The sequence below is a fragment of the Garra rufa genome, chromosome 3, assembly GCF_049309525.1.
Source record: "Garra rufa chromosome 3, GarRuf1.0, whole genome shotgun sequence".
Lineage (NCBI taxonomy): Eukaryota > Metazoa > Chordata > Actinopteri > Cypriniformes > Cyprinidae > Garra > Garra rufa.
The window spans coordinates 44,540,994-44,555,467 of NC_133363.1; the positions used below are offsets into that span (position 1 = coordinate 44,540,994).

The 14,474-nt window shown below is 37.3% G+C and overlaps 1 protein-coding gene across 1 annotated transcript in view; it reads left to right on the forward strand.

Moving 5' to 3' along the window:
- Nucleotides 1-13,680, forward strand: part of trim66 (tripartite motif containing 66) — a 27,109-nt gene extending 13,429 nt beyond the window's left edge. Inside the window, exons 9-18 of the mRNA XM_073837141.1 lie at nucleotides 65-702; nucleotides 4,640-4,846; nucleotides 6,880-6,973; nucleotides 7,086-7,170; nucleotides 8,481-8,661; nucleotides 8,745-9,430; nucleotides 9,518-9,638; nucleotides 9,812-9,886; nucleotides 9,974-10,126; nucleotides 12,465-13,680. Of these exons, the coding sequence (XP_073693242.1) occupies nucleotides 65-702; nucleotides 4,640-4,846; nucleotides 6,880-6,973; nucleotides 7,086-7,170; nucleotides 8,481-8,661; nucleotides 8,745-9,430; nucleotides 9,518-9,638; nucleotides 9,812-9,886; nucleotides 9,974-10,126; nucleotides 12,465-12,707 (2,483 nt within the window). The 3' untranslated portion in view covers nucleotides 12,708-13,680. The remainder of the gene's footprint in view (nucleotides 1-64; nucleotides 703-4,639; nucleotides 4,847-6,879; nucleotides 6,974-7,085; nucleotides 7,171-8,480; nucleotides 8,662-8,744; nucleotides 9,431-9,517; nucleotides 9,639-9,811; nucleotides 9,887-9,973; nucleotides 10,127-12,464) is intronic.
- Nucleotides 13,681-14,474: the final 794 nt, after the last annotated feature.

Genomic DNA, 14,474 nt, shown 5'->3' on the forward strand with positions numbered 1-14,474 from the left:
AAAATTAATGATTGAGAAACATCTGTTGCCACGCAAGAACTGTAATGGGTTCTTCTTGCTTTAGGTCAGCTGGTTGTTGAAGGTGGAAGTCGTTCATACTCCGAGGTTGTGGGTCATCCCAGTATCCTGCGACCCCAGCCTGTTCCTTGCATAGCAATGCCTCCTCTGTGCCATGCGGTGCGGGAACCTGGCTGCGCCTGCCAAACCTTCTGCCAGCCCCAGCTCTGCTGCCTTCACTGCAGACCTACACAATCCGTCCCTTTGGATAAATTCCCCTCTCAGTGTCCTCAGGCCGCCAGGCGGAGCTCCCCGCCATCACTTCACAGCTGCTGGGAGGCTGATACATCTGTCCCGGTGCATCCACCTGGAGCTCAGCCTATACAGCAGTCCACCTCTCACCCTGGATCTGACCACGTCCAGCATGGAACCAGCTCAGCTTCACCTCGGCAGCCAGCGGGATCCAACAACCACCCGCTGCCCGAGCCGCTCCCTGCTAATTCCAACCAGGCCGCCATAGATGGGAGAAACTCTGGTGAAAGAGGGCAAACATCTGCACCCGAAGCAGCTACAGGGCAAGAAGCATCAGCAGACAAAGAGCTACCCCAGGTCCACAATCAGGTTCAAGTGCAGACGACCACAGAAACCAGCAACCAGCCCATGATTGAATTGCAGCCTATCATTGCTCGCATCGATGATGAAAGGGTGAGTTTCATTAATGTGTCTTGTTTATCTGTCCTCTGCAAAGCAATACCTTTGCTCTCACTGTGCTCAATACTGACCACAATCCTCAGGCCTGGTGCTCTTTAGTGCTTGCAAAGGTTGCATATCAACCACGCTGTTAACTGGTCCACACCACAAGTCTTAACAGATGAATAGACCATCAAGCAGCACTGCAAACCATTGAAAAGGGCTCAAGTGTGGGGTCCTTACAGTATACTGACTTTCATTTTGGTAGTTGTCAAGATTTTAGGTTAAAATATGAATGAATGGAAAGTACACATTTTCAGCGAAGTGACAGGTCATCTTTTTGTTTTAAACAATTATTAATCATGCCTATTAACAATCATCTAGTAAAATTTGCACAGCTCATTTCAGTTGTCCTGTGGTCCAGCAAATTAGTTTTACGAAAATTCCCTGTTCTCTCTATGACAGTGGCTCATAATAACTGGAGCCCAGGACCCACTAGGGGGCCTCAGCAAACTTTTAAGAGAGGCTTAAAATAACTTAACATTATTTAAATTAGGAAAAAAAACAACAACCAAATAAGCTAAAACACAATTTCTTATTTTAGTTCACCTCCTCAAAAACTGTTTCTCTTAAAAACACTTTAAAAAACCCTCACATATGAGGTAACATCATATATGATGGATTTAATAAAATCCATGGCCAATTTTTATACATTTTTTGAATATTATTAAGATTTTTATACTTAGGCCAAGCGAAAATATATAGTAAAAAATATTTTGTACTCACAATGGGGTTATATGAGGCATATGTTTTTATGCTGTATGAGGTAATAAAATCGGGTAATTAATCAGTAATGATAATAAATATTTATTTAAAATGTAATATTATATATTATTTAGTGCTGGACAACGATTAATTGCTTTTATTTGCATCCAAAATAAAAGTTTTTGTGTACATCATATATGTGTGTGTACTGTAATGCATGTATATAATTAATATGTTATGTTTATATTAAATATATTTATATATAATATAAATGATATAAATATATACATGTAAATATTTTCAAAAATATATACATGTAAATATTTAAAAATATATATACTGTATGTATGTGTCTTTATATACACACATACAGTATATATACATAATATGTACATAATAAATATAAATATATACAGTACACATATATACAAAAACAAAAACTTTTATTTTGGATGCAATATATATATATTAGGGATGCACGATATGAAAATTTTTTACCGATACCGATAGCCGATAATTAAGTCCTTCTTGTGGCCGATACGATACCGATACGTTCATATTTTTATATGACAATTTTGTGCACCCAGGAGAATACAAAATCTGAGATAAACTAATGAAATATATATTACTGTATATATCTGGGTCTAACAATCATAGCAAACATCAGTCCTGACTCTTCAAAAATGTTTTTATTTTTTGTGTAAGGCACCACAATTCTAAATAAATAAAATGCTTTGACATTTGTCAACCTGGAAAAAATGAAAAGTGCATCATGGAGTAACGTCAGATGTCCAAATGTCCGTTAAAGCTTCTTATTGATCATATTATGAATGTGTGCAGCAACCAAATCGTACAAGGCGGGGAATAAAACATCAGAATCGAGATAAAAACATCTCAACTTTTCAGAATGCCGCAAGCCCAACGCAGGTCATGTGACATGAACCATCCAATCAACTTCATCCTTTCCCTTCATAACATTGAAAGCACTGCCAAAGTGGAGAAACAGCTTATCATAGCTGTACAGGAATAAACATTTTTAAATAAATTTAATAACAGAGCTACTGCAAGCGATTTTTAATGCTGAAAATCCATTTATACTTTGCTGAAACTTCCACGTCTTTATGGAGAGCGCAGGTCATGATTGCTTAGCAACGGCAGACGCCACAGCAGAGCAGGCTACAGAGCGGTTTGGAAAGAAAGAGAAAGTGGCGCGCCTAGCGTTTTCCACACGTTTTTAGGCGTGACATGTAAACAGATTAAACCCCTAAAACAGATTCACCGCGATTACGACCTCTGAAGTGAGATTTGTTGTGTTAAAACTTGACGGCTTTTTACCTCCTCTCGGAATCCTTGCTAAACATGTGTTGCAAATAGCAATAGCATCGTCCTCCTCTGCCACTGTGAAAAACTTCCAGACCGGCGAAGACAATGATGACGACACAGATGATGATGTATTACACACGGCAAAGGCCGAGAGTCACTGCAGTTTACAGCTGCAGTCACTTGCACTCGGAAAGCAGATGAATCTCAGATAAACCAGACTCATTGATTGATTTACCAGCAAGAGTACTTTATCGGATCGGATTTCATTTATTTATCGGAGCAATAAAAATGACGTAATTTTTACCCATATCGGTCGATAATTTATCTGTCCGATAAATATCGTGCATCCCTAATGGAAAAATAAAGTTTTATATAAAAGATTAATTATTAAAAAAAGTTTTCAATTAAGTACACATGCTTTCACACTGATGTCAGTGGCACATTTCATGTCAACCACCCACTTGCTGTAGTTTCTTTTTTTGCTATTTCAGTTCAAACATTTGTCACTTTGCTCATGTTGTGTTTGTGCTTTAAGTGTATTTGGAGAGAGTGACGGTGTAAGAACAGTGAACTCGACATCGCAATGAGCTCCACCACTCTCAATATTAATTTAGAAAGAGGAAATTGAATCATTCCAGGCAGCATCATCTCTATTTATGCGGCTGTAATGTGTTTTCATCTTGACAGCTGCTGACAGCACCTCTGCAAGCAGATGGTGAGACATAAGTGAGGACAACTGTGGTGTGAGCTCAAAAACAATTAAGACCACACAATAACACGTACACACACACACACACACACACACACACACACACACACACACACACACACACACACACCGAAACTCGCTCTGCTCAGCAACTGCTCCTCAAGCTGTATTGGACGAGAACCAAATCAGGCAATAGAAGTTATTATTAGACCTCTTGATGTCAGTATTTTGATAAATGTTCCTAGGACAAACACCAATCAAAAGCAGTATCCCTGTAAGATTTGGCACTCCAGAGGCAAATTAGTGTAATATTTATTTTTTTATGTATCATCTTCAGCCTGTAACTGTGACATGATTAAAGGGAGGGAAAAAAGCGCTTGGGTGCAACCACATATTTACTTAACCTGGCATTAATGAGAAGCTAGGGGAATTGAAGGAGCCGGCTGTTGCATTTTTCTTCATCTCGCTGTAGAGCCCACACGATTACCTCTAAAGTCTCTGAGACCTCCTACCTTCTCTCTGCACCCACACATGCTTGCAAGACACACTCTCCACAACTTGATTCATTCCACCCTCTCCTCCTGGGCTTCTAGCAGGTGAGTGTTTTTAATCCTGAGGTAATTATGAGAAAAAGGAGAGGGCTAAAAGACAGACGGAGGAGGGGCTACGTCGAGCGTACGGGCTGCTGCCTCCAACTCTGACATTTGTCGTGTTAGTGAAGGATGCAGTCGCTTGGGCTTTTCGAGAACTTCTCGCATTAGTGAAATGATGACAAGAGAAGAAGAGGGCCGTGGAGGAGAGAGAAAGTCTAATCTCTGATGTGTTAATGCTGCTTATTCAAAGAAGCCTTCCATGCCCCAGATGTGGGATTTACATACGATAATTGGTGCTGTAACTAAGTCATATATTATCAGGAGAATTATTTTGTAGCGTTCTGAGTTGCGGCACTTTTCTCTTTGCTTTTGAAACATGTCATTGTTTTTTCTTTTGCTCCAAACTAGTGTAGCTGCTGAGCATTGTCACACTCAAGGTTGTTGTTCCTCACCTTCATGTCCTCTGTTGTCACTGTTGCTATGGTTCTAGTGTGCCGCGTATGCTGTCGAGATTACTTTTAGCCTTGTGCTGCGCTAATGAGAGTTTGGCTCTCTTCCGCAGAGATCCTCGGCGCTAGAGATGTTCGCTCTGGCTCAAGGCCGAGGAGGTGACGGCCAGAGCCGTTCCGGTTCGAAGAGGGCTACCAGGTCTCAGAGCACCTCGAAAGGACCCAGAGGACCTCGTAAAAGGCTATGTAAAGACAGGCCGACCAAGGCTGCTCATAGCCTGGCAACAGTGGCTGGGGACCAGGGATGCGCAACGCAGCAGGTAAACTTTCTACATACGTGCTGAGATAAACATGCTCTCTTTTTACAGCAATGGTTCTCCAAAGATCGCTTCAGTGAACAGTTCTTAAAAGAACCATTTTTAAAAATCTAAAGAACTTTTTGTGGAATGGAAAGATTTCATAGATGTTAAGATTTTTCATGGAACCATCAATGTCAAAATAACGACTTTTATTTTTACGAGTACAGACATGAAGACTTGTATTAACGCAGTGGTTTATAACCAGGGGTTTAAAATTAGGAAAAACAAGTCTTAAAGGAAATTCCTTGGAATTAAGACTTGTATGGCTTAATATAATGTAAATGATGTCTCTTACTGAAATATGTAGTACAAAACCCATGAAAGATTGAGGTTATTTAAAAAAAATCCATATCGTTTTATAGATATTTTGGACTATGGGGGCTCCATTATTTTAATGAGGTAAAATTGTTGCACTCGGTGAGCTACAGGCACAACCTGTTGTGATACGATGACCACAGCTACTGAAAGAGCTTACAGGTGGCATTGGATGTAAGTGTAGGCTTAGGCCTAAACCAAATACTGTACCATCCATTTTTCCACACAAGGAGTCTAAACGCCCCCGGCTATCAAGTGAAATCCACACGGACATGTTTACATCATGCCAGGATGGCATCTAGCCTTTCTTGTCTGCAATTTGTAAGCTCTTTCAGTAGCTGTGATCTACTAAAAGCCTCAAAGACATCAGGGCTAAAGTGGAAAGAACAAAGACGTGGGTCTTTAGGAAATTTTATTTGTCCACAGGCATCGTCCCATTCTTTTCTTCACTTCTAATGGCAAGGAAGAAGTGAATACTTACATCACTTCTCTTATTGCCCTTTAGACTGAACGTGGCATCGCATTGGTATTTTATTTTCCGAGTTGCTTATTACAAGCTGTGTCGGGGTAAAATAGCAACAGGTAACGCCAGTAGCTCACCGAGTGCCGCCATTTCATGTCATTGAAATATAGAAAACCCATGAAAGATTTACATTATTTAAAAAAAACTGCATCGTTTTATACATAATTTGGACTATGAGGATGATGCTATGTGGATTTTATAAATAACCTAAATCTTTCATGGATTTTCTACTACATATTTCAGAAAGAGACATCATTTACGTATATTACAAAAGTTTTAATACAGAGGGTTCCCTTTAAAATAAGCTAAAACAACAACAATAAAGATATTTCTAATTTAATTAACTTCCAAACAATTTAATTATTCGAATTGTAATTATAAATTTTTTTTATTGCATATTTCTACTAATTTCCATAAATAAATAAGTAAATAAATACACACATACATACTTTATTTATATTGTTGTGGACAGTGTGAGGCCTTGGAGTCAAAAAGGTTTAAAGCCACTACATTAGTAGGTTCTGTCTCAGAATTCAGCATTGTTTCTACACAAAAAATGCAGTTGTAAATAAAACAAAGGTTATTAGAGTGTTTTACAAGAAAATACTGTTTCTACATCAAATTTTTTTTTACTGTGTTGGGACTTTGAAATAGCATTTAGCTGTAGTCATAATGTTAAATACAGACGCCAAAACTTTTTTGAAAATATATTTCTAATAAGAAAAGAATAGTACATGTATGAATGATTTATTATATTAATATTAATAGTAATTGACTGATGAAATGCTCTTGTCCAGAAGTGCTTTTCATCACGATTTATTTAATGCTCATTTCAAACATGTCTCTCAGTCATACAGTCCAAAACACCTTTGTTCCAGAGCACACAGCTCTATTACTTGCCTTTTAAGGGAAGAACCAGATGATGTACATCAAAAGAGATAACTGTTGTCTTGGAAACAGTTCCTTTAACCTCTTTCTGTTGGAGAACAAATTAGATGCAGCAGCCCACATAACTGATTGTATTCAGTTTAACAAGTTCACTGCTCAGATTCATATCCGCTGATTTAGTCTGCATGCTGATGTTGTGACATCACTGCATCTATTACCTGTCATCAAAGTGTCAGATTTCACAACTTGTTCGCTTCTTGTATTACAGCAGGTCTGTGCACAACTTGATGCTTCTGTGATGATCCCAGGACATATAAGCAGTCATACTGCATCCTCTCTGACCACCTACAAGTCTGAACCAGGTTTAGGAGGCCAATGAATTCTAAATAAGCATCTTTCATTTTCAACTTACAATAGAAATACATACTGGGGACATTTTGTAGTGGACTAATCAGTCTAAATGGCATTTTTCAGATAACGTATATGCATATGCCTATGAAAACAGAAGACTGAAAACCAGAAAGAAGAACAGAATGTCACGAGAGGATCCAGACACCAGGTAGAATTAAAAAGCTTCAGGTTTACTGTGCTTGTTTTTAGAGGTGCATAATTAAAAAAATGTAGTGATTATACATTTGAGGTCAAAAGTTTACACCCCCCTTTCAGAATCTGCAAAATGTTACTTATTTTACCAAAGTAAGAGGGGTCATACAAAATGCATGTTATTGTTTGTTTAGTACTGACCTGAGTAAGATATTTCACATAAAAGATGTTTACATATAGTCCACAAGAAAAATAATAGTTTATAATTTATAAAAATGACCCGTTTCAAAAGTTTACATACACTTGATTCTTAATAATGTGTTGTTACCTGAATAATCCACAGATGTGTGTATGTGTGTGTCACAATAGTCATTAGTCCCTTATTTGTCCTGAACAGTTAAACTGCCTGCTGTTCTTCATAAAAATCCTTCAGGTGCCACAAATTCTTTGTTTTTTCAGCATTTTTTGTGTATTTGAACCCTTTCCAACAATGACTGTATGATTTTAGGATCCATCTTTTCACACTGAGGACAACTGAGGGACTCATATGCAACTATTACAGAAGGTTCAAATGCTCACTGATGATCCAGAAAGAAAAACCATTAAGCATTAAGAAAGGTTTTTGAATTTGAAGATCAGGGTAAATGTAACTTATTTTGTCTTCTGGGAAACATGTAAGTATCTTCTGTAGCCTCTGAAGGGCAGTACTAAATGAAAAAAATATTAATTTAGGCAAAATAAGAAAATTGTACACATCTCCATTCTGTTCAAAAGTTTTCACCCCCGGCTCTTAATACATTTTTTTCTTCTGGAGCATCCGTGAGCGTTTGAACCTCCTTTAATAGTTGCATATGAGTCCCTCAGTTGTTCTCAGTGTGAAAAGATGGATCTCAAAATCATACAGTCATTGTTGGAAAGGGTTCAAATACACAAAAATGCTGGAAAACCAAAGAATCTATGGAACCTGAAGGATTTTTCTGAAGAACAGCAGTCACTTTAACTGTTCAGGATCAACATAAAAATTTCAGTACTAATATTCATGGCTTAATATCTTCATTTTCAAACTTAGTATCTCTTAATATCTTTTTTAAATGTTTAACCAACTGAGAATTTGATTTGGTGGAAAACCGAAGAGAGCTTATCCTTTGTTGACAACCACTGTTTTATAAGTGGTTCTCAAAAGAACTAAGACACTCCTGTGTAAAAACACTATGCTGCAATAAGCCATACACAATTTTTGTATTTATATTATTGCTAGCCCCACAAATAACATTGCAAATGTGTCTCGAAGGTTGAAAGGTAGACATTTTTTTTTGTTTTCTACAGTGACAAAGAAGCCCCAGATGGTTCAAAGGTTCCAGTTGTGTGTCTTGAGCGACTCAAGATCCTAGTATCACGACATCCACCACAGAACCATCAGAGCACAGACCTTACTTCTCAAACAGAACCTGGACTCAAACCTGAACAAACTGTCTTCAGAGTGCTCGAGAGACACGTCACTTCTCAGGTATCACTTTAATGTTGATGAAATGTTGATGAACGTTTTATATCATCTCACAGTTCATAATAATAATTTTAACATCCTTCAAGGGAACTTTGGATAAGGAGGCAGTTCAGACAGAGGACAGCGTGTCGCCCACAGAGCAGCTATCACCAGAACATCTGCATAGCAGTGAATCATCTGGCTCCCTTGAGGCTTCTCAGGCTCCTGTGCAAGAATTTTGCAACATAAACCAAGAGTCCGGGGTACTAGACATCTCCAATGATTCAGCCCCTGTCTTACAACCTGAAACTGAAGAAATACACTCCCCAGCTGAACTCAGATCAGTGACAGGTTCTGATTTCCAAACTGAATCCACAAGAGAGGCTGAACCGGGCTCAGATGCAGATGTGGAATCGGAGCTCCTGCAGGAATCAGAACCGAGCGCTGAATCTGAACTGCAGGTTGAATCCGAGTCAGATGTGATTTCGGATCAGCCGCCTGAGTCGGTGCTCTCGGCTTCTGAACATGAATTTGAATCAGATCCAGATTCAACAGCCGAAGTGACTCTGAATCTCGAAGCGGAGTCTGAATGGGAAGCGGAGCAGCCGGTTCTCCCACCTGCCACCGATTCTGAACCTGCCACTGAGCATCAGCCTGCAGAGGAGAGACCTGAGATAGAGAATGAGGACTTCTGTGCGGTCTGTCTCATCGGAGGAGATCTTCTCTGCTGTGACCGTTGCCCCAAGGTCTTTCACCTGTCATGCCATGTCCCTCCTCTCCATAGTTTCCCCATGTAAGCCATTCTCCCTCCTACTCCACTTATGCACTTGTATCTTTACTCACAGCTGAAATTAACCTTTATCATCTCGGGCTTCCACAGAGGCGACTGGATTTGCACCCTGTGCAGGGATGTGGAGCAGCCAGAGGTGGACTATGACTGTGAGAATGACCAGATGTCCACAGGCTCGATGCCATATGGGCTGTCGGCGTGTGACCAGAGGGTAAGTGAAGGGGATGCCGAGTCTCATCTGGCCTAGCTCTGACTAATCCTGTGACCACAGAAGGTCTGGGAGTCTAAATCCAAAAAAAAAGTTGCTCCCTCAAGAGATTTACAGTCTGTCTAACAAAAAGTGAAATATTTCTGTTGATGGATGACTTGCTTGTTTGATCACAGAAATGTGAGAAGTTGACGCTGCTGATCCTCAGCAACATTCTCAGTGCTCCATTCCACGAGCCTGTCAGCCCTCTGGTACTTTTAAAACGAATATCTTGTGATTTTATATTTGTAGATGATACTTTTATCTATTTGTTCATTGTTATCTTTATCTATTTATAGGCCCGTCATTATTATCAGATCATCAAGAAGCCCATGGATTTGTCTGTTATTCGAAACAGGCTCAGCAGAACCGGCAGCACACATTATTGTTCCCCGCAGGAGTTTGTGGCTGATGTCCTGCTCATGTTCAAAAACTGTGCCAAGTTCAACTACGTGAGTGAAATGCATTATTTTTTTAATCTACCTCCTCCTAGCCATTAGTGGTGAATATTTAATTTCATAACTGATACACATTCAAAGCGCGTACCGATATAATGATTATGCATTGCTTTTTTAATATCCTGTTTAATTTAGCTGAAATTAAATTTTTAATAGATTAGGCAAAAAAAAAAAAACAACTACACTCATTTGTGTTCATTTTGTGTATTTGCATTGTATAATAAATTAAGAGGAGCTTGTTCATCTAATCCTGTCAATCATATTACAGGAATGTATAAGTGGCTACTTAAAGTATCTCACTCTGTCATCCTCCAAATCCATCTTTATTTCTTGTACACTGCATTACCAAAAGTATGTGGCCATGCAGCTACACGATTAGAAACAGGTGCATAAAATCAAGCCGTGATGGGAGGGTCGTGCACGAGCCCCCCAGTCCATTTACTCACATCACTCTTAAGGATTATATGGATATGTTGACTTGTAGCAGAAGATAAATTTACTTGAGAAGCAAAATACTTTTCAGAAAAATGTACACTACCAGTCAAAAGATTTGGGAAAATTAAGATTTTTAAATGTTTTTAAGTCTTCTATGTTCAGCAAGGCTAAATTTATTTTAATATGTTTTAAATTTTCAGCAGCCATTACTCCAGTCTTAAGTGATCCTTCTAATATTCTCATCTGGTGCTTAATTATTTAACAATTATTATTGGTGCTCAATCATTAATAATGCTTCTTATTATTATAGTGCTTAACATTTTTATGAAAAATGTGATACATTTTTCAGGATTCTTTGCTGAATAGAATGTTCAAAAGGACAATTTATTTGAAATCTTCTGTAACATTATTAATGTCTTTACTGTCGTAAGTCCTTGCTGAATATAAGTGTTACATTTTTTGGGGTTAAACCTTACCCCAAACCTTACTTTTGATTGGTGGTGTATCATGTTTTCCACAAAAATATTAAGCAGCAAAAAGTCCTTTCGAACAATAAAACTAATAAAACAGTTGAAGTCAAAAGTTTACATACACCTTGCAGAATCTGCAAAATGTTAATTATTTTACCAAAATAAGAGAGATCATGGAAAATGCATGTTATTTTTTTATTTAATACTGACCTGATTAAGATATTGCACAAAAATTACATTTACATATAGTCCACAAGAGAAAATAAAACTTATAAAACTTATAAAAATGACCCTGTTCAAAAGTTTACATACACTTGATTCTTACTACTGTGTTGTTACCTGAATGATCCACAGCTGTTTTTTTTTTTTTTTTGTTGAGTGATAGTTGTTCATGAGTCCCTTGTTTGTCCTGAATAGTTAAACTGCCCGCTGTTCTTAAAAAAATCCTTCAGGTCCCACAAATTCTGTGGTTTTTCAGCATTTTTGTGTATTTAAACCCTTTCCAACTATGACTGTATGATTTTGAGATCCATCTTTTCACACTGAGGACAACTGAGGGAAATATTCAAATGCTCACTGATGCAACATAATGCATGAAGAGCCAGGGGTGAAAACTTTTTGAATTTGAAAATCAGGGTTAATTTCACTTATTTTGTGAAACATGTAAGTATCTTCTGTAGCTTCTAAAGGGCAGTACTAAAAGAAAAAAAAGGAAATTAAGGCAAAATAAGAAAAATTAACACATCTTCATTCTATTCAAAAGTTTTCACCCCCTGGCTCTTAATGCATCACATTTCCTTATGAAGCATTAGTGAGCGTTTGAACCTTCTGTAATAGTTGCATAGGAGTCCCTCAGTTGTCCTCAGTGTGAAAAGAGGGATCACAAAATCATAGTCATTGTTGAAAAATTATTCAAATACACAAAAATACTGAAATAACACAGAATTTGTGGGACCTACAGGGTCATTTTTATAAACTCAACTATTATTTTCTCTTGTGGACTATATGTAAATGTCTTTTATGTGAAATATTTTATTCAGTACTAAATAAAAAATAACATGCATCTCGTATGATTTTTGTCAAATAAATGCAGCCTTTTTGTTTTTATTAACACTTTTGTTTTCTTGTTTTTAGCCTTTAAACGTCACTATATTTAGTTAAACTTATGCTTTTAAAAACAAAGTAATTTTAAGATGTACTCTACATAATTTTTTAAATTGTGGAAAACAATACTGATTAAGAATTTGTATATAATTATTGATTGAATTATTTATTAGCATCAATATGGTAGGACATATTGGCATGTAGAAGGATTATATACTTAAGTTCGATATATGATTAATTATGTATATACTCACACATGGTTATCTCTAGATCTTAAGAGGTCATATACTGTAGATGCTGACTTTGCTGTTTTTAATCTCCAGTCGGACTCAGAGGTGGCTCAGGCAGGTCTCAGTCTACAGTCCTTTTTTACATCCAAACTGAGGGAGGTTTTCCCAGATCTGACCTGCCCTGTCCAGGAGGAGGAGGAGGACTCAGACAATGAGGATTATGAGGAGCTGGAGAGAGCCATGGTGACTGGATTTCCCTGGCCCGAGAGAAAAGAGCAGAGCCACAGGAAGAGAAAGAGGAGGCACTCCCTCAACTATAGGAGAAATCACTATTAGTAGTGCCTCTATATATATATATGTACAGAGACATTTGACCCACTTGCTCTGAGTTTTCCATCCGGGTGACATGGGCTTTTTTTTTTTTTAAAGATTCATGTTGAAATACAGTATATGCTATTTCTGAAGACTAATCTCACACATTATATCCAGTTGATGTGTTATGCTGTTATCTGTAGCTGTGGGTAGATGTTGGTACAGGCCTATATCTCCAGACTTTGCCTAAAGTCTTGCACTAGTATTTATTCCAACGCTTATACTTACATTAAATTGTACAATCAATTTGATAGCTGACTGGTTGCTGGCAACTGCTACTTAGTAAATATAGATAAGCAACATTCATTGGTAATATTATATAATATAATTGCTCTAAATTTCATTCTTCTTTTTATCCAAATATCCCTTGTAATGAGGTACTTTTTCCAGCTGTTTTACTGTGATGATTTTATTAACCTGTAGAGGGAGCACTTCATATAGCCTGTTGTAAAACATTAGTTCATATTGGACTTTTTCAGTGGCAGGAGAATGCGTAATGTGACTGAAACCCACAAACCCTTTTTAGAATTAAAGGGAATATTATTAGGCTGTTGCTACACAACTGTGATGTTTTAAATTAATCTTTTAAATGCTTAATGGCTAATGAGACAAAAAAAAAAAATCTTTTTACAAGCGGACAGAACACCTTTTAAGTCCAGCATGTTCCTCCATGTGGTTCACAAACAGATTTGATTTTCATGTCTTCTGAATTTTGTAATACTGGTCTAATTGCTAAAATTTCTGTGCAGATCATGTTAAGTCCTCTTCTAATGCTGTTTAATATCTTTAGCTGGATTGTATTTAGTCTTAAAATATATATACTGTATGGTGTAAATATGCAATTCAGACTTTGATGTTTCCTTCTGCTGCACAAATAACATTGCTTTTCCCTAATGGTTTTAAATTCAGACTTGAAATGAACCTCATTTAAATATACAGTCAGTTAGTGATGAAAAGTTGCCAGTTTCTTGCATTTCCACCAATCCCCCTTTTTCTTTTATTTTTTTTTTACATGGAAATATGCCTATGGGTGAGACCTCCGGTTCATTAGCCACTATAGGGAAATAATGAGAAGAATTACAACGTGCAGTAAACAGTAGAACTGTTAGCATTACAAACCATTGTGCTCATAATACATTAAAATAACATGGTTAGACATGCCAATTTGCAATATCAAGCAGCAAAACAAGCTGTTTTGTACAGCTAAAAATATCTGGATGCAGATTAGATCAGAAGCCAGAGCCATAAAATTTACAAATGGCCACACCCGATCTTACTGGAGGAAAAAGGTGGATAGCCTGCCAGTAGTAAACTCATTTTATCTCAAATTAATCAATTTATCAATTTTATTAAACAAATTAAGAGATTAAAACTACATCTGGACATTTTTAACATACAGTTGAGGCCAAAAGTTTATGTCCCCCTTTCAGAATCTGCAAAATGTTAATTATTTTACCAAAATAAGAAGGATCATACAAATGTCATTGTTTATTTAGTACTGACCTGAATAAGATATTTCACATAAAAGACATTTACATATAGTCCACAAGAGAAAATAAAAATGACCCCGTTTAAAAGTTTACATCCCCTTGATTCTTAATACTGTGTTGTTACTTGAATGATCCACAGCTGTGTTTTTTTTTTTTTTTTTTTTTGAGTGATAGTTGTTCATGAATCTCTTGTTTGTTCTAAACAGTTAAACTGCCTGCTGTTCTTCAGAAAAATCTTTCA